This window comes from Lynx canadensis, chromosome B1 (genome assembly GCF_007474595.2).
Source record: "Lynx canadensis isolate LIC74 chromosome B1, mLynCan4.pri.v2, whole genome shotgun sequence".
NCBI classification, from domain to species: Eukaryota; Metazoa; Chordata; class Mammalia; order Carnivora; family Felidae; genus Lynx; species Lynx canadensis.
Genome location: NC_044306.2, coordinates 203687376 through 203713430, shown reverse-complemented (window position 1 = coordinate 203713430; position 26055 = coordinate 203687376). Strand labels below are relative to the sequence as shown.

Genomic DNA, 26055 nt, shown 5'->3' with positions numbered 1-26055 from the left:
CGCTTCATTTTAAAGTTGCTTCCTGGGGTGCCTGGGGGGCTCAGTCAGTTGGGCCTCCGAGTTCGGCTCAGTTCACGATCTCACCGTTCGTGGGTTCGAGCCCCGCGTCGGGCCCTGTGCCGACAGCTCGGAGCCCGGAGCCTGTTTCCGATTCTGTGTCCCCCTCTCTCTCTCTGCCCCTCCCCGGCTCACGCTCTGGCTCTCTCTCTTTCAAAAATAAATAAATGTTAAAAAGAGTTTTTAAGTTAAAAATTTCCTGGTTAAATGCCATCCGTTTTATTTTATTTTATTTTATCTTTTATTTCACTTTATTTTTATATTACATTATGATATTATTTTGTTTTTGAGTTTATTGATTTTGAGAGACACAGAGACAGCATGAGTTGGGGAGGGGCAGAGAGAGAGGGAGAGAGAAATCCCAAGCAGGCTCCACGCTGTCAGCGCAAAGCCCAGTGCGAGGCTCAAACTCACCAATCATGAGATGATGACCTGAGCCGAAACCAAGAGTCGGATGCTTAACCGACTGAGCCACCCGGATACCCCATATGCCGTCCTTGTCAAAAAGATAACATTTGCGGAGTTGTTGGCCGTCAAATGAGCATCACATGTTTCATAGAGAAAATTGATAAAAAGCAGGGGTGCCTGGGTGTCTCAGTTGAGTGTCTGACTCTTGATTTTGGCTCAGGTCACGTTCTCACGATTCATGGGATTGAGCACCTTGTCAGGATCTGTGCTGACAGCATAGAGCCTACTTGGGATTCTCTCTCTCCCTCTTTCTCTGCTCCTCTCCCCCTCGTGCACACTTTCTCTCAAAATAAACATGAAGAAAAAAGAAGAAAATTGACAAAAACCAATAAACAGAAGAAGATACCATCTCCTTGTAATTGCATTACTCAAAAAACCTGTTGTGGCATTTTGGCTGGAATTTGGTGCTTTTTCTCTCCCAATACAGAGCATGTGCACATCTTTGGCACTAACATGGCACCATGCACATGCTGTTTTCACACAGCAGAGGGCATGACATTCTCAGTCGGAAAGGAAGGGGACTCTTTCAAGGAACTAGTTGTCATCAGAGAGATTTTTTATTGCTACTCACTTTTTTTACTTACATTCTTTACGTTGACATAGTTTTTCTGTCTTATTCTACTTTTGAGAAATAATTACATAATGCTTTCACAGAAATGTAAGAAAAATACAAATTTTATAAACTAATGCTATCAAGTTATCCCCCACAGAAAATATTAATCAGTAACCATGTCAAAGAATTGTTCTTATTTTACAGTTTCTGCCTAGGAGGATTATGAATTAAGATGAAAAAGCAACATACATATTTAAAGATGGGGAAGAAAAGGTGGGGGGGGGGGGCGCCTAAGTGGCTCAGCCAGTTAAGTGTCTGGCTTCGGCTCAGGTCTGATGTCACCGTTCGTGAGTTCGAGCCCCACATCAGGCACTGTGCTGACAACTCAGGGCCTGGAGCCTGCTTTGGATTCTGTGTCTCCCTCTCTCTCTGACCCTCTCCCGCTCACACTGTCTCTCTCTCTCTCTCAAAAATAAATAAACCTTAAATAATAATAAAAAAAAATAAAGATGGATATTTATTTCCTTATAAATCTTAAGTTTCACCCCTTAATGTCCATGTGGAATTTGTTCATATTTTGGATTCAGGCATTCTGTCAAAACTGTGACATGGGGCGCCTGGGTGGCGCAATCGGTTAAGCGTCCGACTTCAGCCAGGTCACGATCTCGCGGTCCGTGAGTTCGAGCCCCGCGTCGGGCTCTGGGCTGATGGCTCAGAGCCTGGAGCCTGTTTCCGACTCTGTGTCTCCCTCTCTCTCTGCCCCTCCCCCGTTCATGCTCTGTCTCTCTCTGTCCCAAAAATAAAATAAAAAAAAAAAAAAAACGTTGAAAAAAAAAAAATTAAAAAAAAAAAAAACTGTGACAGTTGTGGGAGCCCTTTTTCTCCAGTGACCTGTCACAGGATTGGAGAAGGAGAACCGGAGAACACTCTCACTCTCGTTGGGCCAGATCGAAGCCCGGACAGAGCAGGGCCTGCCGTGCATGGGAGTGTCTGTCACCTGGTCTCCTGCATCACGGCTCGGTTCAGTCACCTGAGGGCAGGGCGATGTCAGCCCTGCTGTGCCCGCTGCCCTGGGGTCACTGGTCCATGGCAGGCGCCCGTTGACCCCTGTAGCCCTGGGCCTTGCTCCTCTCTCCCCCTACCCCTTGGCCAGTGTCCCTCGGAGCTGTGCTGGAGTGTCACATTTCCCTGGCGGGGTCTGACATCCAACAGCTTTGGCCGCATCGTAGGGTTGAAGGCAACGGAGTCTGTGAAGTGAGCTCCGACCCTGATGATCATTGGAGGTCAGACACTGGACGTTTTCAGTGAAGATCATAATTTGGGATTTATTTTCCCCTTCCTACCTCTTGTGGCCTTTTCTGTGGCACCAGTATCCGTTCTGTGCTTGTCTACTTGGAAACGAGTCTTTCACTGTCTTTTTTCCTCAGTGTCAGAACCTACACGATTCAGAGCACTTAACGTGGCTCATCGTGAATCATATTCAGGACCTGATCAATCTGTCCCATGAGCCTCCCGTGCAGGATTTCATTAGTGCTGTTCACCGGAACTCCGCCGCCAGCGGCCTCTTCATCCAGGCAATTCAGTCTCGTTGTGAGAACCTTTCAGCCGTAAGTCTCTCTAGTGACGACTGTTGCCAGTCGGTTTTTTTCTCTGCCTTAAACACGTACCGTCGGAACTTTGAAACTGCTGATTTCCAGTTGGCAAAATCCTGTGCCCTTGCTGCTTTCCTTCTCCCCACCTCCAGCCCACCACCCTGAAGAAGACGCTTCAGTGCTTGGAAGGGATCCACCTCAGCCAGTCGGGCGCCGTGTTAACACTGTATGTGGACAAGCTTTTGTGCACCCCGTTCCGAGTGCTGGCTCGCATGGTCGACACCCTTGCCTGTCGCCGCGTGGAAATGCTTTTGGCCGCAAATTTGCAGGTACTAGAAAAACACTGAGACTGATTTTTACTGAGAAGTTAGCAGAGCAGGCAGAACAGTTGGCTGGTTTTTTCCTCCACAGGCATAGTCTTCATATGGCCGCTGAGGGAAACATGTACAAGATGTGTAAATTCCTTGTGTGCCTGATACGAGTGCTGCCTGTACTTTCTACTCGTCAACTGTACACGTTACTCTTTGCTTTTTAAATCAGCGCGAGGTTATTTGGATTCATTACGTGCTGACATGTTATTGTCCACTGCAGAGCAGCATGGCCCAGTTGCCGGTGGAGGAACTAACCAGAATCCAGGAATACCTTCAGAGCAGCGGGCTGGCTCAGAGGTAATGCTACAACCAGGCGTTCCTTGCTTTTGGATATAAAGGCTTCGATCTGTAAGGGGATAAGCTCAGGACGAGAGATCGATGTGCCTTGTAGGTGAGTTTACCACAGAAGGGCCTTGAGAGAAGGCCTTCCTAAATGACACGGAATGGGACTCACTTTATAAAAAGGGAGATGAACAGACAGCACTGTGTCTGCCGTCAGAGCAGACACGCCTGCGTCCCCTTGGCTGCCTGAGAGGTTGTACGTGTTCACCAGGCTGTGACAGAGGAGAGGGTTACCTGCCTTATCTTCGCAAAACCACAGCGTGTAACCTAACTGCTGTGCAACAGCGGGCCTGTCTGAAAGACGTTACCCACTTTTCGGCGTGCAAGAATTATATTTGCGTCTTGTTAAAATGTTACCTCTGTGTGGTATTTATCGCCTGATTTTGTTGCGTAGTCTTTTAGAAGCCTTACTGGAAATCCTGACATCTGTTATCGATTTCTTCAACTAAATAAATAAAATATGTTTTACCTTTAGATTTTACCTTTTGCCCTCCACAGGGGGGAAGGCGTGTGCCTGTGAGCGCATGCGTGCGTGTGTGTGTGTGTGTGTGTGTGTGCAAGAGAGACAGAGACAGAGAGACAGAGAGAGAGACGGGGAGAGAGCCAGAGAGGGAGAGCAGGAGGGAGAACGGGGTAGAATGCCTGTGCTGTGGATCGTTGCCGGTGTCTTCCCTGGGGAAGGGGCCTAACCGGGTAGACAGCACACGGTTTGGACGGACGTGCAGTTTGCTGGGCCGGTCATACCGTCATTTGCATCATGAAGTCGTTGCTCTCTTAGCAGATAGCGGAAGGTCAAACCATTATTTTTTGATTCTACATGTAGATTTCAGACCAGATGAGGAAGATTATATAAATACCTTGTTCAAGGTGAGGTGCTTCTTCTATGAAGTGAACATAAATTGGTATAAATTTTATCGTGTTGGGAGAATCAACGGGAGATTTTGTGCACTTGGGTCTTAGAATAGATGATCGATTTTGCATATGTAAAGAATGCTTTTATTAGCTGTTAAACCATGTTATTGCCTGTTACGATGTTCGAGTATAAATGAAATGTCTGCAAAACGTTGGTGGGGCATGAACTGTGCTGTTAAAAATAAGCCAGAGCCTGAAGCTGCATCACCACCTGTCTGAGCATTGTTGAGGCAGCTCTGAAGAAAACGTGTCACATGTGTCGCATCCTGCTTTAGGAAGCCACCGTTACTTCTTACCCGTGAGGCTGTGCTCTAACCCCACGTGTGGTCCTATTCCAGACACCAGAGGCTGTACTCCCTGCTGGACAGGCTTCGTCTTGCTACCGCACCGGGCTCCCGTGGCCCTTCTCCTCCGGTCACGTCCCACCCGCTGGACGGGGATGGGCCCCTGGCACTGGAGACAGTCATTCCAGACAAAGTAAGTGTCTGGCCCGTGTGTGCGTGTGACACACAGGGCCCGGGCACTCCGTGCTCCCGTGAGCCTTTGGCAAATGCAGAGGGTGCAGCGGGGCGGCTCAGGCAGCGGGGCGTCCTGAAACGTGGCGTGGCTCCTGAGGGCTCTCCGCCCGTCCTGCTTCTTGCTGGCAGTGGGCGGGGTCCCATCACTGACAGGATGCCTTAGGTCCGGCCCAGGTCATCAGCAGGAAGTGTGGGGTGAGAGAGGAAATGCTGATTTGGGACACTTCTGGCGTCAAGCAGAGGGGCATCGGCACGGTTAGCAAATGGGAGGCAGGGGAGGAGTGGCCGTGGCCCGCGTAGCCCGAAGTGCCTGCCCCCCTGGCCTGTCTCCCTCTCCTTAAACCTGCCGACCTGCGTGCTGAGCTCACCGTCCCAAGGACCCTGGTACTTGCCGTCACCCTTAGTACTCAAACTGCAGAGCTGGGGACCATTTGGGGCCTCGGCAGATCCTTGGTACTCTGTTTTCTGGAGGGAGGTCAGCATAGATTTGAACTTGGATTTTGAAAACCCATAGCCCAGGCACAGAGTGGCAAAGTTCAGGCCTCTACACTCAGATTCAATTTGTTCGGAGCCTCTGCTGCACTGGCCTTGGAGAGGAAGGAGCGAGGCAGACACCCCAGTAGAAGGTGATCAGAGCATTCCCAGGCGAGGGGTGGACGGTGGGTGAGGGCACAGGGAGGAGGGCCTGCTGGCCCCACACTTGAGCTGTTAGGAGGGCACTGGAATGTTCACCGGGTAAGGGAGGAGAGGCTGTCCAGTAGGTAACGGCGAGTCCAAAGACAGCCTTGTAGCAGTTCCCGTGGAAAAGGCCTGTGGTTTGGTGAGCAGCCGCACGGCCAGCTAGAATCCAGTTTTACTGAAGCTGCATTCACGGTCCATTTGGGGCCCCCTGTCCTTTGGTCTGGGGCCACAGGATGTGAGGGGCAGTGATCACAGAAATAGCACATGTTCAATAGGGTTGAAGCCCCTGCCCAACTGCATGGCGTTATCCTTTTTCTTCTTCCCAGGACTGGTACCTACGTCTAGTCAAATCCCAGTGCTGGACTAGGTCGGATTCTGCGCTGCTGGAAGGGGCAGAACTGGTGAATCGGATTCCTCCCAGTGACATGAGCACGTTCATGATGAACTCGGTACGGTGGAGAGCAGCAGGACGCCAGCAAGATGCTGGACTGGCTTCATTATCACGTGACTGACTTAGGACGTGTGCCACTCGCTCTTCTGCCTTAATGGCAGAGACTCTAATCCAGACAGGATGGAGCATGGGAGTCTCTGGGCTAGGTGGGACGGGACATGGAGAGACTAACCCATTCAGGGGAGAAATTAGGGAGACGTTAATCCAGACGGGGCAGGACGAGGCGAGACTCTAACCCAGACGGGGCATGACGAGGGGAGGCTCTAACCCGGGGGTGGGGGGTGCAGGACAAGAAGAGACTCTAACCCAGACGGGCAGGACATTGTTTCAGCCACATTAGAATCCAAAAGGAAGTAAATTGTGTTTCATTCAGCTTTTCATGCCCTTGAAGGAAATAGGTTCTCTTAGATTATTGTCTGTTCCCATTGCATATTCTCCTAGTCATGAGGAAAGGTATTGAAATGGTATAGTACATGATTTAACTGACTCTTCATGGCATTCCGGAAATTGATCTTCAGTAAGGCCCCTCCCCTTATGTTATGTAGTGAGGTCCTCTTGCCCCCACTACTTATAGTGGGGGCCCTGTACCTCTCCTACATACAGTGAGGTCCCTCCATTACTTGTGGTCAGGCATTCCCCAGCCCCTCACTAGATGTCATGAGGTCCCCGTCCCCACCCTTGATGTCGTGTAGGCATGCAGGCAGAGCCGACCCAGGAGGCCCTTGCAAAGCATCCGAGTCCCTGTCCCAGCTCTTGGGCAGGTCCTGTGAGGAGTGGAGCCCTCCCCTTCTGTACCATCCACAGCGTTTGCTTCCTTCCCAGACTTCCTGGGGCAAGCAACTGACCAAACCTAGGTGTTTCAGTGCTGCCTCAACATGTACCAGATGGGAATGCAGAGCAGCAGGGGCCTGGGGGGCCAGCAGGGCGGCTGCGTGGAGGGTGGGGGGCCGGCAGGGCAGCTGCGTGGAGGAGGGTGGGGGGCAGCAAAGGATGGGCTGGGTGAGGAGGAAGAGACTCAGGGTAGAGGCCACACAGCAGTCTTTGACCAAGTGCTGATTTTTCATTAGTCTGACAGTAGGGGCTACATTGAAAAAACAGAATTGGCTCCAGTCAATTTGCTGAAATCATTTTAAGCTCCATTCAGTGAAAGCTGATTCGCTGAATAAATTTGATGATCTATTTATTGAATTTTCCACTTCAGTAATTGGACTTTTAATAGCTTTAAAGGTTCTAGCTGTAGCAGAAATTTCAATTTTGGTCACTGATGATGACCTAGCTTTTCTGAATGTTACCTAAAATAAGATGAATATTCTACCTGAAAATTGGCCCCTAAGATCCTTAAATGGTTTTTAAAAATTGGCAAAACAGTACAAATTGATACATGGTCATAAGAAATGCTATTTTTCAACCACCATCATGGCTGTTTTGACTTATTTCACCTGCTTTTGAACATACCTTTTTCAAACTTGGTGAATGTGTGGTGTTTCACTGGATTTCTTGGGTGCCTTGTCAGCTTCGTTTTGTATTTTTATCAATTAAAAATTACATGTGTTAAATTTTTTATTTCAAACAAATCTGAAGGTATAAATGATTTAAAATATTTCTTTAAGAATAAAGTACCCCAAAGAGATCAGAAATAAACTTCACCGAGCATATGGTACTTATTACGGAAAGTAGACTACTCTTTAAGATATTTTTTATGGGGCACTCGAGGGTGTTCTCTCAGAAATGTTCGCATCGTCCTTTCTTCTGTGTGTTTTTCTTGCCTGCTTGAGAGTGTGTAATTGTTGTTACTGAACCTTTAACGTCCTGATTCAGGAATTCAACTTAAGCCTGTTGGCGCCGTGCCTGGGCCTTGGCATGCGCGAAGTCTCCGGAGGCCAGAGGAGTCCACTTTTCGAAGCAGCTCGCCTGGCGACCCTGGACCGTGTGACCGGCCTGGTGCAGCAGCTCCCTGCCGCCCACCACGTTTTCCAGCCGTTCCTGCCCGCAGAGCCCACCGCCTACTGGAACAAGTTGAATGATCTATTTGGTAGTTAAAATAGAAACTTCTTTTATTTCTTAAACATGCTGCAGAGCCAGTACTGTGCTTTGCACTGAGTCAAGATAACGGTAAATACCGTTGATCTAATAAACTGAGAGCACGCACAGAGGTGACTTGAGAAACAGTGCTGGGACCCCTAGCTCTGGGTGTCTCGGCATGTTTGCCGATCCTTGGCCCAGCCCTGGAGGGGCACGGAGACAGGCTCTGAGGAAGGTGCATCCCGAGTCACGCGTGGAGTTAGGTGTGGGTGCGGATGTGCTTCTGAGCTGCGAGTGCCTGCAGATTCTCGGAGAACGGCCTCACTGCCGTTCACAAGCCTCTGCTAGAGTTGCGCTCACCCCCAATCTTGTGTTTTAGGGGATGCTGTGTTGTATCGCTCCTTGACCACTCTGGCCCGGGCTCTGGCCCAGTACCTGCTGGTATTCTCCAAACTGCCCGGCCACTTGCACCTTCCTCCTGAGAAGGAGAGGGACACGGTGAAGTTTGTGGTCATGACCCTCGAGGTAAGAGGCAGCTGGGGAAGTCATTGTTTCCGTGCTGAGGGATTGTCACTAGAGAAGTAGGGAAGGCAGTTTTGTCTACAACCTGGGAGCTGTGCCATCAGGCAGGCTCCCCTTCTCACAGAGACACTAACTACAGGTGGTGAAGCATCACACCTGTCACCTGCTTAGAGCACGTTCACATCCCCCGATCGTGCTGCTTTCTCACAGGTGCCTTGGGAGATTGGCAACACGGTGCTTCCTGTCCCTACCTTAGAGCTGGCCCTGGAGAGCTGGGCCTGGGACCTGGACTTCCGCCCACAGCTGTCTCCCCCTGCGTGTCTGGGGCGAGGGCACAGGTCATAGAGGAGGGTCTGGTGGGGAGAAGCAAGGGTCACTGGAGAGATGGGCAGAAACCTCTCAGGGATCTCCCAAACAGTGTTGGAAGTCACGTGCTTGTGTGTAGACCTCTTTGCTTGATTCTAAGCTGCCTCTCATTTCACGACAGATAGCCACTAAATTTATTTTTCTAGGGAAAAGGAAGCACCACTGATGTAGTGCGGATCCTAATTTGGATAATCAAAGAAAAATAGTCTGGGAAAATTATTATGCTTTAAATTGAGAAATAAACCTGGACATTTCAGCCATGGGGAATTAAACACTCTGCGTTGGCACTTACAGTCACCCCTAAAATGTGTACATGATGTGGGTGTGTTACCTTTCCATATAACTTCTGGAAGATAGTCTAGCCTACATCCTTGCAGCCAGAGACCTGAGCTGTGTCTCTCAGCCGAAGCAGGACACGGCTGACCCAGCGTCAACTCCGCCTGCCACTCACAGCAGGGAGAGAGAGAGAGAGAGAGGTGTCAGGAAGGCACCGTGCGGTCGTTCGTGAAGGGATGAGCAAGCACCCGCCTAGAGGCAGGCTGAGTCACATGGCCGCTGATTCCTGTCCTCCGGTCTCAGTGTGGCGAGCAGGCCGACAGGCGGTACGTCTCAGTACAGAGTGATCGCTGGCCACCGCAGTCCTGTGCCTGCTGCATACAGGGCGAAATGCTTCCATGCGTCCACTCATTCAGGCCTTACTGCAGTTCTGGGACATGGGCTCTGTTTTTCCCATTTTACAGACGAGGAGGGCAAGGCTTAGAGAAGTTGGGTGGCTTGCCCAGGTTTACCCATTAGGAAGTAGCCAGTAGACATTTGAACCCAAGCCTGGCCGTGTCCAAGACCCATGCTCTCAGATTCAGCCTCTGACTACGACACAGGCAAGGCCTGCCTGTGCCCGGGGAGCCCCGAGTAAGAAGACCTTGGCCTGGAGGCCATGTAGCCAGCAAAAGATTTCTTTCTTTCTTTTTTGAGTTTTTTTTTTTTTTTTTTTTTTAACATTGATTCATTTTTGAGAGACACAGAGAGACACAGCACAAGTGGGGGAGGGGGACACTGAGAAAGGGAGACTCAGAATCCCAAGCAGGCTCCAGGCTGTGAGCTGTCAGCACAGAGCTTGAACCCACAAACCGTGAGCTCATGACCTGAGCTGGAGTCGGACACTTAACCGACTGAGCCACCCAGGCTCCCTGACCAGGGAAGGATTTCTAGAGAAGCCTACAGAGCTGACGGAAAGAGGAGCAGCGAGATCAGGTGGCCATTTTGGCAGAGAGGAGAGCCCCAGGCACTTTTGGGAGCAGGTGGTCAGGCACGAATGTAAGGGACTGGGCGACGGGGCCCATTCCTCTGGAAGGGTGTCACGACCTGCTAGCCTCTGGCGCTTTGGACGGTTCTCTGAGAGCTGGGGGTCGTTTGCTCCCTGACAGCCCGGAGACAGGAAGCAAGCAGGTCTGAGCCGTCTGTAACACTGACCCTCCCCCCTAGGCCCTGTCGTGGCATTTGATCCATGAGCAGATCCCGCTGAGTCTGGACCTTCAGGCGGGCCTGGACTGCTGTTGCCTGGCCCTGCAGCTGCCCAGCGTCTGGAGCGCACTCTCCTCCCCAGAGATGGTGACCCACGCCTGTTCTCTCATCCACTGTGTCCGCTTCATCCTGGAAGCCAGTGAGTCTGTGGCCACAAGGGCTTTCTCTCCTTTCTCACGTGAACCAGTCATCAGCTCTGCAGGTCGAGTCGCAGGCATTTATTTGGCACCACCTGTTTACCAGGTGCTAAGCAAGGAATTGGGGGTGAATCGGTGAATAAAATATGAGCCTTGTGTTCATCTCCAATGTCTTGGATTCTGCACTAGAATTAAACTGGAATTTGCTTTTGTAGTCATTTTGTTTAGATTTTAGAGTTCCAACTTTCATAAAAAAAATATTTCCAATGTTATGCCCCTTTGATCTCTGGTCCTAGCTGACTGTTTCATGCTCTTAGTCCCAGATGACCATAAGATTTAATAAGATTACATTAGAAAGATTGTTTTCTGTTATAGTCAAAATGCTTGTTTCTATAATGCATTGTAATACTAATATATTATAAAATAAAAGTGACTTATTCTTTTCAAGGAACAGTGTCCTTAACAAGGGTCATTAGCCAGAGTTTCTTAAAAATTGGACATTATAGTTTACATGTTAGAGGGTGTTTTGAAGTTTCATTGTTTAAATTGTTTTCATCTGTGCATTTGTAGTCAACTTGAAAACAAAGATCTAGGGAGCAGTTTTTCAAAGCCAGACTTCTTGGGGATTGCAGTGATGCTCTTAGCAGTAATGAATCACGAGCTGTCTGATAAAAACCTTCAGGGCGAGAGGTGGCAGACTTAGAAATCTCCACGTAGAAGTCGAGTCCTGAGTGTTGCGGGCTAGCCCAGAGACTAATAATACCCAAGGCTGGTACTGTCGAAAATCTAGACCTCATTTGACTTAGTCTCTCACCTTGAGATGTTGTAAAACTACGCAAATGTGACATCTTGAATAAAAAGAAGTAGTAAAGTTTGTTCTCCTGTGATTTTAGTTGTGGTGCAGCCTGGGGACCAGCTTCTTAGTCCAGACCGAAGGATGAACACCCCAAAGGCTGCCGGAGAGGACGAAGTAGATTCAAACACACAAAGTAAGTCTCAAGACCCACTTTTTTTCTTACCCTGTTTCTTTGGGGTCTTGAAATTCATTAATAAAAGAGACTTTTAAAATGGTAAGTGTGGACTCTTAAAACGTTACTTAGTTTAGCTGCACTCTGTTGCTTCTCTCTAGTTGCTTGTCTCTGGAGCGTAGTTTGCGGCTTCACCTCGCGTGTGCTCTTTCCCCTGCTGGCACGCTGGCTCTGTCCATCTGGCCTCCTTGGTCCCCCAGACTCAGCTGGGGCGTCACCCCCCAGGGAAGCCCTCCGGGGTCCCCACAGCCACTCCTCCCCACCTGGCGCTTCCGTCCTCTGCAGGGCTTCCTGCTCTGGTCTCTCACCTAGACTCTGAGCTCCCTCAGGGCAGGGACTCTGTTCCCTCTCTGTGTTCTCGCCTTTGTAAACGCTCCACAGATGTTCCCTCAGTAATGAATGAGTGGAATTGCTGAGAAGCTCGAAGTTAGTGGAAGTACCCACGTGAATGATAGGTGACCAGAGCGTCTATGTCAGCCGTGTGTTGTGGTGGATTTTTAAATGAAATTTACTGCTCTTCCTACAAAATACATGTCCACGTCCCATTTATTTACAGCTTTTCTAGATTTAGACGGGATCGTTCTCATCTCTTGATTCCAGTCTCTCACTCTTTAAAATGTGGTGAGACAGATCGGGAGGAAAGCTCTGGGCTGAGCGACTGCTTGTCGCTGGGGGGACCTCCATGCTCCTGGGGCTGGGCGGGCTCTTCACCCAGAGGCTGTGACTGGCATGCGGGCCTGCAGCCCCTGCACAGAGATGGGAGGCAGACGCCCCAGCTGCTGGTTCTTGTCTGCCCCTTTCGTGGAACACTCTTCCTTGGAGTACGAGAGTCTTAGCCATATTCTGGCGGCTTAACAAACCTGTTTTTTTCAGAGGGGCACCTGGGTGGCCCAAGTGAGTTAAGCGTCCGACTTCGGCTCAGGTCATGATCCTGCGGTTCGTGGGTTCGAGCCCCGCGTCGGGCTCTGTGCCGACAGCTCGGGGCCTGGAGCCTGCTTCGGATTCTGGGTCTCCCTCTCTCTCTATGCCCCTCCCCACTGCTCACGCTCTGTCTCTCTCTCTTGCTCTCGCTCAAAGAAAAATAAACATTAAAGAAAAAACATTACGTACTTCAGAGCAAGTACATAAATGCTTTCTTATTGCCAGCTTTTGTGCAATCCCAGGTAAATGATGGCATTTTCCTGTCATTAGTTTTGAGCATGCTGGTTTTCTAGTTACCTGTTCAAGGCTTTGTAATTGTCTAACCATCCAGAAACAACGGTGTTTCAGTACACAGCCAAGCTCTTCTCCAAGTGTTTACCTCAAAGCTCTACAGTTCTGTCAGCTGTTTGGGATTTCATGATTTCCTGTTGATAATGTGAGGGGTCTGCAGACACTCACTTCCCTGCTCAGCCACTTCCTAGCTGAGTGACCTTGGCCAGTTATTATCCAGTGCTTTCGCAGCGGGGGTACGGATGACACTACCCTCAGGGGGTTGGTGTGAGGTTGAAATGAGTTAACCCATGTACAGCACCCAGAATAAGCGCCAGTCTTGTTATAAGTGCTCAGCAAATGGCACCATAATTTTCATCACCACGTGAATTTCCATTCCTCAAAATACTTCAGGCACTTCAGGGGGTCGAGTCAGAGCACACAGGCCCGTGGGCTGGAGCATGCTTAGTTTGCGGCCATTGTGCCCGTTCTCCATGGCCCTGTTTAGGCCGCTTACACTCGTCCTGGCCAGAGGAAGAATGATAGGATGATTATCCTCTTAAGGGACTGCTGGTCAGGGACGCCCAGCTGGCTCAGTCAGTAGAGTGTGCGACTCTTGATCTCGGGTTAGTGAGTTTGAGCCCCATGTTGGGCATAGAGTTTATTTACTTTTTTAAAAAAGTATTACTAAAGACAGCTTTGTCTCTCTTAGCTTGGCACTTGACTCCATAATCCATAAGCCCAGTAAGAATCCCTTCTTCTCCATATGAGGAAGTTGCTTAGCCTTTCCAGCCTCAAAACCATGGGTTCTGTTCACGGACAGCCCTAAACATTCATCAACTCAACAGATGATTTTTTGGCACATACTCTGTGCCAGACTCAAAGTGAACGAGAAACTGCCTGCCCTCGAGGTGCCGTGGTCCTTACCTCAGGCCGTGGGGTCTGCCTCAGCATTCTGCCTTGGGGGTTCTAGGGTGGGACTTGGCATCCCATCAGAATCCGCCCCCACCAGCCCGGGAGAAGCCCTGATGTTGTACATCATGATTTACATCATGGTTCCTTGCACGCCAGCTGGGAGAGGAGTGCAAGCACCAGGGAGGGGTGGCTCCCCCTGGATGTCAGCCGGCCGGCACGGCCGCGTAAGTGCAGGGTGGGCAGGAGGGCTGGGACCGGGAGCGGGAGACAGGTTCAAGACGACAGTCCTGGCAGGCGTGTGCAGGCTTGCACGTTTAGATAGATTTGAAGAAGGTAACACCTGTAGACCTTCAGCGAGCGACTGGAGGCCTAGCAGGCTCTGCGTCTGTGGCTTGAGCAGCTGGCTGTAGGGTCGTGCCTTGTGCGGTGAGGGGGCGGGAAAGTCAGGAGTGGAGGTGTGGGTGTGGGATGTGTTTTGACAGAACAGCCCTCTGAACCACGGTGTTTGTTTAGACCCGGCCTATATTACCGCAGCCTGTGGGATGGTGGCAGAAATGGTGGAGGCTTTGCCGTCGGTGTTGGCCTTGGGCCATAAAAGGAATAGCAGCACCCCAGCGTTTCTCACATCGGTGCTCAGGAACATCATCATCAGCCTGGCTCGCTTACCCCTCGTCAACAGCTACACGCGCGTCCCCCCCCTGGTGAGTCTGGTCACTCCTTGGCAGAAAACCGAAGTTAACGAGATGCATGGGCAAGCCCCTGGCTGGGGGCCCCTGGGGGGGCGAAAGCAGACGTGGACCCCTCAGGTGCTTCCTCTGTGGTACAGAGCCCTTCGTGGCGTGCGCTCAAGGCACCTATCTGATTTCCTTGGGCGTGGTGTCCAGCAGTCGGTAGCAGAAATGCTGGGTTTTCCAAAATGGGGTGAGGCATGACTTCCAGCAGTAAGACTTCATCTCCCACCAGTCGGTACTTCATGTTGGATGTGATTGGCAGGGAACTAGACTCCTTGGTTTAACGGTAGACCAGAAGTGCTACCCCTCGGGTGCTTCCCTTTAGAAGCAGTCACCGTCTGGTGTTACTCAGCTGTTTCGGCACAGCCGCTTTTGGGTCTCCTCATGCCACGTTGTCCTCAGGATCAGTTTCAAGTCGGTTTTAACAAGGACTCTGTCCCGTGGAATAGGAAGGACTTAGTGTGAGCAGTTGAGGGTTGGTGGTGGCCACATGGCCTCTCCCTGGGGAAGCTGCCTTGGCCCTCACAGCCTGCCCAGATAAGGAGTGGGGTGACGGGGTGAACACGGCAGGTCAAGGTGAGCCAGGAGGACCGAGAGGAAAGGTGCTTGTCTCTGCCCAGAAGGGGCTTGTGCCAGTGGGGCACAGCCTAGTGCGTGTGTGCGAGAGAGGGATTCTGGGTACGCTGCACCGAGGGAGCACGCAGAGGGTGCTGCCAGGGAAGGGGAGCCGGCCCCCCCGGCGGCCTGTGCTCTGCACGCAGGACGTCACCATAGGTCTTGAGACAGCTGCACGTCTGGAGAGGAACGGGGGACACTGTGGGAGGCGCAGTCCCAGAGGTCACTGTGTCTGGAGTAGAAGCCACAGTGTGCCGGCACGGATCCCGTGCTGTAGGGGGGCTCTTCGGGCAGGGGCCTGAACCCGCAGGGAGTGGTGGTGAGGAGGGTGCAGCGAGCAACTTAGCGAGACGGGGGAGAGAGACGCGGCGTCTTCCCGAGGTGAACACGAGGCACCAGAGCCGTCAAGGGCTGGCTATGTCTCTGAGGCCCCCACGGGTGGGCCTGGGGAATCCGGAGCTGAGCCCTCGGCCTGGGCCCCCCAAGTCCTCTTTGGCTTTGCCGGAGCGGTCAGCTCAGCTGGCGGGGGGGCTTGGCCGCTCCTGCTGCCAGGACCACCTCAGGTCAACCTCGGGCCCACCCTCCGTTCGCGGAGTTTAGAAGTGCGAGTGGCATGGCTTCTTGCGGCTGCTCACTGGTGAACATTCTACGTGCAGCCTAATAACTTCTTTATCTCACACACCAGCTCTGGGGGGGGGAGGGGGAGGGAGGGGGCCCCTGCCCGCATGTGATGATGACCCGGGCGCTGCCAACGCGGACCCTCTGGAACCTGACTTCCCGAGCTGCCAGCCTGGGGAACGGTGGGGTGGCAGCTGCTAGGGGGAAGGGGCTGGGTCAGGTTGGGGAGCAGGCAGGTCGGGGAAGGGGCGGTCAGAGCGGGGAAGGGGCACATGACGGGGAAGGAGATCCTCAGACAAAGCACGGGAGCTGTTTTCCCAGGAAGGCGGTGCACTCGCTTTCGGGAATGTGTGCACGCGCGGTCAGGGGGCCGCTGGCCTCTGGAGGGAGACCGTGCTTAGAGAGATTGTACTTCATGGTGTTCTCGCAGTATGGCTGTCCTGACTTGACTGGGGTCTCTTTCTTTTTCATCTTTCAGGTTTGGAAACTTGGATGGTCACCCAAACCGGGAGGGGATTTTGGTACAGCGTTTCCTGAGATCCCAGTGGAGTTCCTCCAGGAGAAGGAGGTCTTTAAAGAGTTCATCTATCGCATCAACACTCTAGGTAATCTGGATTTCTCTTTCAGAAACGATAGACCTCAAGGCGTGTTCTTGCCCTTTTCTTCTCGGTTATTCCATAAGGAGCTGGGGCAGGATGTGATCGTGTGTGAGTAGTGCATCCTGCAGTGTGTATAAAACTGTCACGATGAAAAATTCTCGCCAGGTTGGTGTGGTATTGGGTGTGGCGGGCGGCGGGGGGGAAGGTTAAATGCCAGGTTTTCATACACCAGGCTTGTTTGGAGTCAGGACCGGCGCCTGGTGATAGATGATGTGCGGCCCAGTTCGGTCTGTGCCCCGCGCTGCTGTCCTGCCTGGCAGGGGCGGTTTTGTCTCCGTGTGCTCTTGTGTGGTCACTGATGCCCTTCTCTCCGGTGCAGGGCGAGCAGGCGGGGCGGGGTGGAGCCAGCACGGCCGGCCGAGCAGGGGGAAGGTAGACTGCATTGTGTCAGACAGCACGGGACTCTGGGTGAAGGGGGCAGGTCACCTCCACCTCCGGGACCCCTGGCTTTGTCATCCACGGTGTCACGACGGATTCAGAAACTAAGAGAGACACTCCTAGAAACTCAGTAAATCGTATCAGTACTTTCCGGGTCAGGGTTCCTGCCCGCTTTCTGCAGCACGGTGGAAGTTACGGTGTTTTTGTCCCCATTGTGCGGCTCGACGTGTGGTCTGGTGGGAGGGTCGTAATTGGTAGATCTGGAGTGTTTGTCTTGTGAGGCGGGTGTGGACATCTGCTTGCACGATGGGCCCGCCCTTTGTCTCCGGCTTCTGCACATTTTGTGCTTCTTCTGATCCCAGAAGGTTCAGGCAGCCGACACCCTCTCGCGTCTACTTTTGCTTTTAGTGAAGCAGACAGTTCACGACCCTGTCCGGAGTGAAACCCAGCGGTGACCCAAACCAGAGCCTTGGGAAGCTTGGTTTCTTTCCTCTCCTTGGAGGTGGTTACCAGGCAGCCTCCTGGCCACCCTGTGTGACATCCGTTCCTTTTCTCACCCAGGCATCTCCGTGCCTGAATTGTCACTCAGACCCCGGACAGCTCCACGGTCTCTTCCTGATGTGGCCTTTGCTCATGCCTTTTTTTGTGTGCTCCCTGTTCTTTTCCCGTAAATCGATGGCGTAGGCCTCCATATCTCCAGCAGCCTCACCAGGTCAGGCTGTCTGCATCCACTCCCCATCCGAGTCACTCCGTCTCCCTCTGTGTCCACTTCTACCAAGGGGATCCTGAAGGTTGATGCTCTGGTTTTCCTGCCCTCAGCACCCCCTCCCCGTCACTTGTGGCCCTGACACCAGTGGCACGGCCACCCCCACCTGGCAGGTCACGAGCGGGAACAGGCAGCGCTCGGCTCTCGGACACGAGCACTCCTCACACGCTCCGCGAGGGCCGCCGGTGGCGATGCTGCTTGTGGGCCGCCCGCCAGATGCGGCGCCCCGGCAACGTTCCATCCTTTTTTAATCTGCCGCTCTTCTGAGATGGGGTCAGAGCAACCGTTGCTTTTCCGTTTTCAGTTTGAGCAGCTTTATTGAAATGGACTTCACAGAGTACGCACTTCACCCACTCCCAGCGTGCGGTTAGCGGTCTGCTGTTCGTACAGGGTTACGCAGCCCGTGGCCCAGGGCGGTGGTCTGACTTTGTGGAAGACTTGTCAGCCCTCTGCAAGCAGGGCAGAAGCAGTTCTGAATCCGACCAGGGTAGCCCGCTGGGACGTCCCCACATCTCCACAGCGGAGGGCCGAGAGGGTGCCTGGGCTGAACTCCTCCAGTGCCGCTTGCTTGCGTGGCCTCAGACGTGTGCCTCCGTGTCCTCGCTGGTGGCGTGGAGCTGGCAGTGTGGCGGCATTTTGGAATTGGCGTGCGCGGCCAGGGGGCTGCTGTAGTGCCCCAGGGCAGCGTCTGGTCAGGCCCAGCTGCCCCTTCACATCTAGGAGTTTGGGGAGCGGGTAACCCTCCATCTCACGCGACGTTTACATTCCTAGGGTGGACCAGCCGCACCCAGTTTGAGGAAACGTGGGCCACCCTCCTCGGTGTCCTGGTGACTCAGCCCCTCGTGATGGAGCAGGAGGAGAGCCCGCCGGAAGTAAGGCCGCGTGCGGGCCCGTGCGTCCACTGGTTGGCACACGGGCAGTTACAACAGCTGATGGATTGTTTGTGGTGGCCTAAAGAAGGGCTGCACGCTCGTTTTCTTGGTCTTGTTTGTAGAAGACTAGCCAGTTCATACTAGACTGGTGTTGCACAACAGGAGCAACCCCCCCCCCCCCCACAAAGTCTGAGTGGCCTGGGTTCCCAGTGGATGGAGTACAGTTCATCGTAGTGCATTACATGTTAAGGGTCAGAAAGGTTACACCCTTTCTTGACAATATTTGTGCGTTCTGTTTATCAGTATTCAGGTGCAGTGTGGAGGTTGAATCGAATGAAAAGGCTCGTTATAAAGACCATGTACGCATGTGTACCTGCGTCATTTGCAGAGATTTATCAAGCGTCTTGGAATGTCGGGGGACCTCATGTTACTATAATGTTAGCAAAAGCCACGTTCTGATAAGGCAAAGCCTGAGATATTGAAAGTCACGGGATAGGAGTCCCTAATTCTGCTAGAAGGTGTGGTACAAACTTGCAGAAATGAATGTTCAAAGAGTAGACATATGTCAGAAATCCAGATTGTCTTTTTTTCTCTTTTTTTTTTTAACATTTATTTATTTTTGAGAGACAGAGCACGAGCTGGGGAGGGGCAGAGAGAGGGAGGGAGACCCAGAATCGGAAGCAGGCTCCAGGCCCCGGGCTGTCAGCACAGAGCCCAGCGCGGGGCTCGAGCTCACGAACCGTGAGATCGTGACCTGAGCCGAAGTCGGACGCTTAACTGACTGAGCCACCCAGGTGCCACCAGATTGTCTTTAAATTCGTGTGTAGAATGAACAGGTTGTCATATGCAAAGTCCCTAAAATTAGTGAGGAAATTTCAGGGCAGTTTCTTAAAAAGTAATTTGTGTTTGGAGATTTGTATCTATAAGAGACCTTGTTTTGAAAGGTGGACATTTGCCCATTAGATTCGTTTCAAGTCACAGATGCGTGTAGGCTGTGGCATCAGGGCAGACGAAACAGGACCCTTGCTGGGAGGTGTGTGCCCCTAGCGCTCGGGGCTCTTCCCCGCAAGACCGCGTGGCCGGAGAACCGTGGCCTCCAGGCTCTGTGGGCAGGTGGCTGTCTGGCCGCTCGTGACTTGGTAAAGCGGGGACTCTCCTTCTAGGAAGACACGGAGAGGACCCAGATCAACGTCCTGGCCGTGCAGGCCATCACCTCCCTGGTGCTGAGTGCGATGACTGTGCCCGTGGCCGGGAACCCGGCCGTGAGCTGCCTAGAGCAGCAGCCCCGGAACAAGCCCCTGAAAGCTCTCGACACCAGGTGAGGCCAGCGCGGACACGGAGTGACCGCCACCTCCTCCCCGGGCCCTCGCCCTCGCTGCCAGAATCACAAGCACGACACTTGCGCGCGTTGCTTGCCGCGAGAGGGGCAGATCCAGAGGTGACCTGGTGACCCGTGGCGGTGAGGCCTGAGTGTTCAGGACGGACTCTGGCAGGGCGAGGGCTAGCCCAGGGCACGTGGACGGGAATCGCCTCAAAGGAAGTGCCACCTGCTGCTTCGGTGCCCGTGTTTCCTTCAGGCAAAGCTGGAGGAGGCCCTGAGGTTCTGGCTTTTGGGGTTTCGACGGAAGGAAAATACTGGTTTTAACCTTTGCTCTGAACTTCAGGTTTGGGAGGAAGCTGAGCATTATCAGAGGAATTGTGGAGCAAGAAATCCAAGCAATGGTTTCGAAGAGAGAGAATGTCGCCACCCATCACCTGTACCAAGCGTGGGACCCCGTCCCTTCTCTCTCTCCAGCTACTACAGGTACCTGTGGGAGGACAGGCCGTTCGTCCCTGGGCCGGGATGAGAATGTGCCCGAAATACTAAAGAGGAGGCTGCGATACTAAATGTGCTGCCCTAATTCACGACCACGAGTGTTGCTCAGGACCAGGGAATTTTATCAGCCTTGCGGAGCTCGAGTCTGGTACTGACCTGGAGTCGTGTCTCTCCCCAGTCAGGCCTTCGGAAGCAGAACTGGCCACTTACATGAAAACTCAGAGTCCATCAGTGATTCCCGTGAACCTCCAGCTTCTTGGGAGAGAGCACCGTGGCAAGGGCAGGCCGCACTCTCTGAGAGCCCCTTGGGGCCGGGCGCCCCTGAGCCCGAGCTCTCCGTCCCCGGCTGCCGTCCCCTCCCCCAGCGCTGCACCTGCTTTGTCTGCACCGCAGGCCGTGTGCCTGCCCTGAAATGGGCGCTCGAGTTTGTCACCCTGGGTTACAAGACGAGAATTTTGTGTGCACGCGTTTTCTGTTGAAAAATATTTTAGCGCAGCGTTTTTCTGATTCCCTAGTTTATTTTAGGAATTGTTAGACCCTGTGATTTTAAGCACCTTAAACGCATTATCCAGAAAATGTTCTGTGTAGAAGTGTACTTACCGGGGCATTGAATTAAAGTCAGGACTGTGAACTTGGATGGCCATAGATCCAGTGAGGATTATGCCCACCAGGAGAAAGAAGTGGCCTCACCCGGTGTCACAGGAAGCAGGAGAGAGTAGGTGCCAGGAGGAGTGCCAGCGCTCCAGGAGCCCTGAGCAGAGCACGTGCTGCCAGGGCGAGGGGCACGGGAAGCCTCTTGGAAGACGGCATGTTGATGCCCGATCTGGCAAAGGGTTAACTAGGGGTTAGCCAGGGGCAGGGGTCGTTTGTTCTGGGGTGTGGAGGGTGGAAAAGACTATCGTGGAAAAGATGGGTTGGTTGAGTAGGGGCTTCTGCCTGCACCCCACTCTGGTGGGCACAGCTGGACAGCCTGGGCACCAAAGCAGGGTCCTGGGAATTGTTGCCCACTGACATGGTCTGGCCCCCAGAGCAGAGTGCCCGCCTGCTGGGCCGTCGCACCATCTGCAGCTGCCAACTGGTTTTTGCAGCTCAGGCCCCAACCAGTTCCCCTGCAGAGTCCTAAGCTGGTTTGTTACAGAGAAAAAGTGATCATTCACTATTGCCCCACTGGCTCTCCCAGCTTAATGGGTTATAAAATGGCAGAGAAAACCCCAGAGACCCTCCGGGCTCTACAGAGCTGTGCCATCCTGCCAGCGGGTCTGGGCAGGCGCTGCCGGGCCGACGCCACGCAGGGCAGCATTCACGGTGTTCTCGCCCGCAGGTGCCCTCATCGGCCACGACAAGCTTCTGCTGCAGATCAACCCTGAGCGGGAGCTGGGGAACATGAGCTACAAGCTCGGCCAGGTCAGTCACACCCGCGTGGCCGGTCGCGTCCCCCAGCTCTCCTCGCCGTCCCTTGTCAGCCTTGGATCCGGGCCATTTAGTACATCCAGAGGAAAAGTTACGTGTGGTTTTTAAATAAAAGGAGCGTTTTTCTTTTATTTGTTCCTATACGCTCTACTCCAAGGAGGACTTAAAGGGTCTCGTGCACGTACTGGTGTAAGCGTGTGCAAAGGTAGCGAGATGGTGTGAGTTAGACTTGGGTCCGGGGCATCACACAGGCGAGAGCGGCACGGGTGGGGCGAACACAGAGAGGGGCCCGTGTTCTGATGGGCCACCAGTTTCGCCACGAGTGTCCCAGCTGCCAGCTCAGAGGGAAGTGTGGTCCCATAGTGCAGTGTGGCGGATGGGCTGGCTCTGGGCCCCAGGTGACAGCTTACTGGGTGGGTCACCTTGAACTATACTCGGTTTTCCCGTCAGAAAAACAGGACAGTCACGCATATGACGGTGAGGTTGGAGGAGCTGGGGAACAGGGACGTGGCCCCTGGAGCTGTGAGGGGGTGTGTGTGCTGGGCGGAAGGACTCGGTGTGGCAGCCTGATGGCTGCTCTGTCCACGCCGTGTCCTCTCAAACCTCACTGGGTTACTTAGCAGGTATGCGGGACTGTTTTCTTGTTAGCTGTTGTCGCGGAGGACACTGGTCAGAGCAGGGTTTGGAAATACTGGTCTGTCCCGAGGGCAGCCCCGTCCCTTCGGGGCACAGGCTTGCAGCAGAGACCCCAGGCCGCCTCTGTCCCACCCTTGCCTGCCCACACACGTTCCTCTATGATCAAGGAGTCACGGGCAGGCCGTCCGAGCTCTGTCCCTGCAGAGAAGCTTCTGTCCTTGAGACAAGTTGAGGTGATGGAACTCAGTGTCATTTCTACGGGAGTGTTTCTGAGGAGCAGGCTATGAGTGAGCAACGTTGGCTCTTGGGGTGGCGCCTGGCCTTATTCTGGTACACTGATGTTTGCCCGGCTGGGTCCTTTCTTCAGCACCTGTGTTCACGTCTAGCCGCCGAGAATTGAGTGTAGTGCGTTTACCTGGGGCTGAGCCCTGAACCCACCCTGCCCTGCTAACGGGCCAGTTGGCTCCCGAATCCCTCCACGCTGAGCCATCACTGGCTGTTGGGGAATGAGGGGAGCAGGGGGGCCACCCTCTCTCAGAGCTTGAAGATTGCTTGAGGCCTTGCAGCCCCTAGTCCGTCTGTGGTGGCCACCTCCAGCCTGCCCTCCTGTTGCCAGTCCCCCACGGCGGGTGGGGTCGGAAGGGGAGATGGCTGTCCGTGCAGAGTGGGAATTGGGGCCGGTGTCCCGGATGGTGGTGGGAATGCAGCACACACTCGCTGGCAGTGTGGATGCCATGCCATGTGCCGGAGGGCCCCCTCGTGAACAGAGCGGACGTTGGAGCACGCTGCCCTGCCGGGGGGGGGGGGGGGGGGGGGGGGGAGGGGGAGGGGCACCCCCCCGGTGGACAGATCGACTCCTGTTCCCAGCACTGCTGCCGCCATCCCCAGAACAAGCACAGGAAGGGCACGGGGGTCTGCAGCTCAGGGGACCGACACCTGTGCCCTGACCACTGAGCCCTGTGTCCTTGTCTCCTGAAGGTGTCCATTCACTCCGTGTGGCTGGGGAACAGCATCACGCCCCTGAGAGAGGAAGAGTGGGAGGAGGAGGAGGAGGAGGAGGCCGACGTCCCCACGTCCGCATCGCCACCCACATCGCCGGTCAACTCCAGGTTTCTTATCTGCCGTTCATTTCAAGCGATTTGAAATTTCCCATCAGTCATTTGATGTGATTGGGGCACCCCTTGAAACAGGCCTCTCATCTTGCGTACTCTGCAGGAAGCACCGGGCTGGAGTCGACATCCATTCCTGTTCCCAGTTTTTGCTTGAATTGTATAGTCGCTGGATCCTGCCGTCAGGGTCAGCCAGAAGGACCCCCATCATCCTGATCAGCGAAGTGGTCCGATCTGTAAGTCTGCCTCCCCCGTTGCCCCGCACATGCGCACGGGGCTCGTGACGGCACACACGCAGACACGGGTGTTCGCACGTCCGCACCAGTACGGACACTGCACGCTCACGCAGAGTTTGCGGTCTGTGGGAACCCGGGAAGGAACTCTCGGGGTTTCACGGAAGCAGGATGATCCTGTAGCAGCTCTCCAGCCAGTGGAGCGGCCGTTTCCGATTTTCCAGTCCGTGGCCCATCGATGCCTTTTTCAGTACAGTGGAAGTAGTGTGGGAGTGTCCCATCGTACCACGGTTCTCGAGGCCACGTGACATAGCCACGTTTGTCTCCACAAGGGTCTGTTTCTTAAATGTCGGGTTTGTCAGAAGAGAGTTGTGCAGACAGTGCCGCCACCACACCCCCTTTGAGAGGCTCTGGCGTGGAGCCGTCGTCAACTGCGGACCAAGGCTGCCGCACGCGCGGGGACCCCGGAGAGTGGGTTACACCCGTCCGTGCTGACGGTGCCGGAAGTGAGATCTGTGGGGTTTGCAAACGGCTCCTCGTGAGACGCCGCATCAGCATTTTTACCATCGTCTGGCGAGAAGCAAGCAGGAGTCTGAGGCTGAAGACCCTGGGTCCCTGTTTCCTGCCCATTGACCCCCCTACCGCCAACCATCTGCGCGGTCTCTGCGGCACGGGTTTCCCTCACCTAGGCCTCGGTGGCACCTCTGCCCGGTACCTGCAGGCGGGACTTTTGAGCCTGGCTGTTCTCAGCTCACACCTTCTAAGGCTCTTAAGTTATTTTCCATTTGGTCAAGTTGAGAGTTTTAAGAATTTCTTTTTTAATTTGTAATAAAAGTTTACAGTTTGATTTTTTTTTTATCAATAAATTACAAGCACCTGTAATAAAGGCCTTTTTGTAAGTTATTAATCCGTTTGAAATAACAGTGATAATTTTTGAGGTTTGGGGGTTTTTTTGTTTTGTTTTTTTTTTTTTTTACATGTTTATTTAATTTTGAAAGAGAGATTGAGCCAGGGAGGGGCAGAGAGAGGAGACACAGAATCTGAAGCAGGCTCCAGGCTATCTGCTCCGCATTCAGCCTGATAGTAATACGAAAGGACTTTGAGAAAACACCGCCCTGTGGTCAGAGGAGAACAGAGGTGAAAAGGCGGATAAGGGTCTTGATGTTACCACAAAAGTGGTTCTGACCTTGAGAAACCCGGGAGGTCCTCCAGGGTCCACCACGTCCACCTTCAGAAGGGCTGCTGTGGCGACTTGCTGAGCCCCGCTGTCCTCCAGGGCCTCTGAGGAGAGGCAGCGTCCCTAAAGAGCAGACACGCACTCGCCTCAGTGACACTTATGCGTAGGTGGTGTCATGTGAAGAGGTGAACAACAGAGAACTGAACATTTTGGGGAGACTGAGTTGCCAAGCTTTTGTTTCTGAAACAGCTGCCCCTTCCTCTGTCCCAGGGCTCTGGAGAGCCCGTCCCCTCTGCTGCCCAGAGACCTAGTATCTTGCAGAATAACAGCTAGAGAGCTTCTCAGCGGTTCCGCCGCGCTCGTGACTAAGATCCGGGCGCTCGCCCCCGGTGGGCCGCACAGATGCAGGGGGATTTGAAGAAGATATCGGGTGGCCCGCTCTTCACGTTACCTGTTCCCATTGGACTGTACGTCTCCAGTCGGGGCCCCTGTTCAGTTCCCATGTTTAAATGTCTCGGGGATGTTGGCATATGTATTTTGGACTTTGTGGCTTACTTCCTGTCTGAATGCTCTGCGTCCCCAGCTCCTAGTGGTCTCAGACTTGTTCACTGAGCGCACCCAGTTTGAGATGATGTATCTGACGCTGACCGAGCTGAGGAGGGCACACCCTGCAGAAGACGAGATTCTCATTCAGTACCTGGTGCCTGCCACCTGCAAGGCGGCTGCCGTCCTCGGAATGGTAAGCCCCAGGCGGTGCGGAGGCCACCTCGTACTGGCTGCATGTTGTGGCCGTAGGGAGCCTCGGCCTTGGAAGGCCTGACCCGGAAGGAGAGTGGGAGGACTCGGTTCTAACATCCCTGCCTTTCTGCAGGTCACCGTGAAGCGTGTTATGGTGGGCGAGCCTTGGTTTAGGGCTCTTGTACCCCTTGGCTCTGGGTCATCACGGTGTGGGTAGCGCGAACACGACCGGCCCCTCCTCCTCAGTTGCCCACGCCCCCCCCCCCCCCACCCCTTTGCTGAAGAGCTGCCGGCTCCCGTGCTTCCCGCCAACAGACCCTCCCGGGGGCCATTTTACCCCAGAAACCCTGCATTTGTCCCCCATGTCCGGATGCCATTGTCTGTTGTTAGCGGGAGGGCAGACTGCCTGCTTTTGCGTTCTTCCTTATTCTGCGCCCAGTCGATCAGAGCTCAGCCGACGCGGCATGCACCCGTTTTTCTGTGCGTCCGTCACCACGCGGTCCAGGCTAACTGGACGTGATGTGAGCACATGAAGGCGTTTGCACGGGGCCTGCTCTGGTCAGCGTAGGGAAGGACAGAACCTCCACCGTTAGAAGGAAACAGCTGGGCTCCAGGCTGTGCGGGTTTGGCGCGTGCTTGCTCTTTGCTTC

The 26055-nt window shown here is 53.6% G+C and overlaps 1 protein-coding gene across 5 annotated transcripts in view; it reads left to right on the top strand.

Moving 5' to 3' along the window:
* HTT (huntingtin) overlaps nucleotides 1–26055 on the top strand; it is a 149358-nt gene that overhangs the window by 113062 nt on the left and 10241 nt on the right. For all 5 annotated transcript variants that reach the window (XM_036064275.1, XM_036064274.1, XM_030314313.1 and 2 more), the window contains 18 exons: nucleotides 2506–2685; nucleotides 2823–2999; nucleotides 3262–3338; nucleotides 4634–4772; nucleotides 5821–5943; nucleotides 7764–7977; nucleotides 8347–8492; nucleotides 10338–10515; nucleotides 11407–11502; nucleotides 14161–14348; nucleotides 16090–16216; nucleotides 18186–18286; nucleotides 19450–19604; nucleotides 19951–20090; nucleotides 21424–21506; nucleotides 23127–23257; nucleotides 23364–23493; nucleotides 25251–25406. In XM_036064275.1, the coding sequence (XP_035920168.1) occupies nucleotides 2506–2685; nucleotides 2823–2999; nucleotides 3262–3338; nucleotides 4634–4772; nucleotides 5821–5943; nucleotides 7764–7977; nucleotides 8347–8492; nucleotides 10338–10515; nucleotides 11407–11502; nucleotides 14161–14348; nucleotides 16090–16216; nucleotides 18186–18286; nucleotides 19450–19604; nucleotides 19951–20090; nucleotides 21424–21506; nucleotides 23127–23257; nucleotides 23364–23493; nucleotides 25251–25406 (2541 nt within the window). The remainder of the gene's footprint in view (nucleotides 1–2505; nucleotides 2686–2822; nucleotides 3000–3261; nucleotides 3339–4633; nucleotides 4773–5820; nucleotides 5944–7763; nucleotides 7978–8346; nucleotides 8493–10337; nucleotides 10516–11406; nucleotides 11503–14160; nucleotides 14349–16089; nucleotides 16217–18185; nucleotides 18287–19449; nucleotides 19605–19950; nucleotides 20091–21423; nucleotides 21507–23126; nucleotides 23258–23363; nucleotides 23494–25250; nucleotides 25407–26055) is intronic.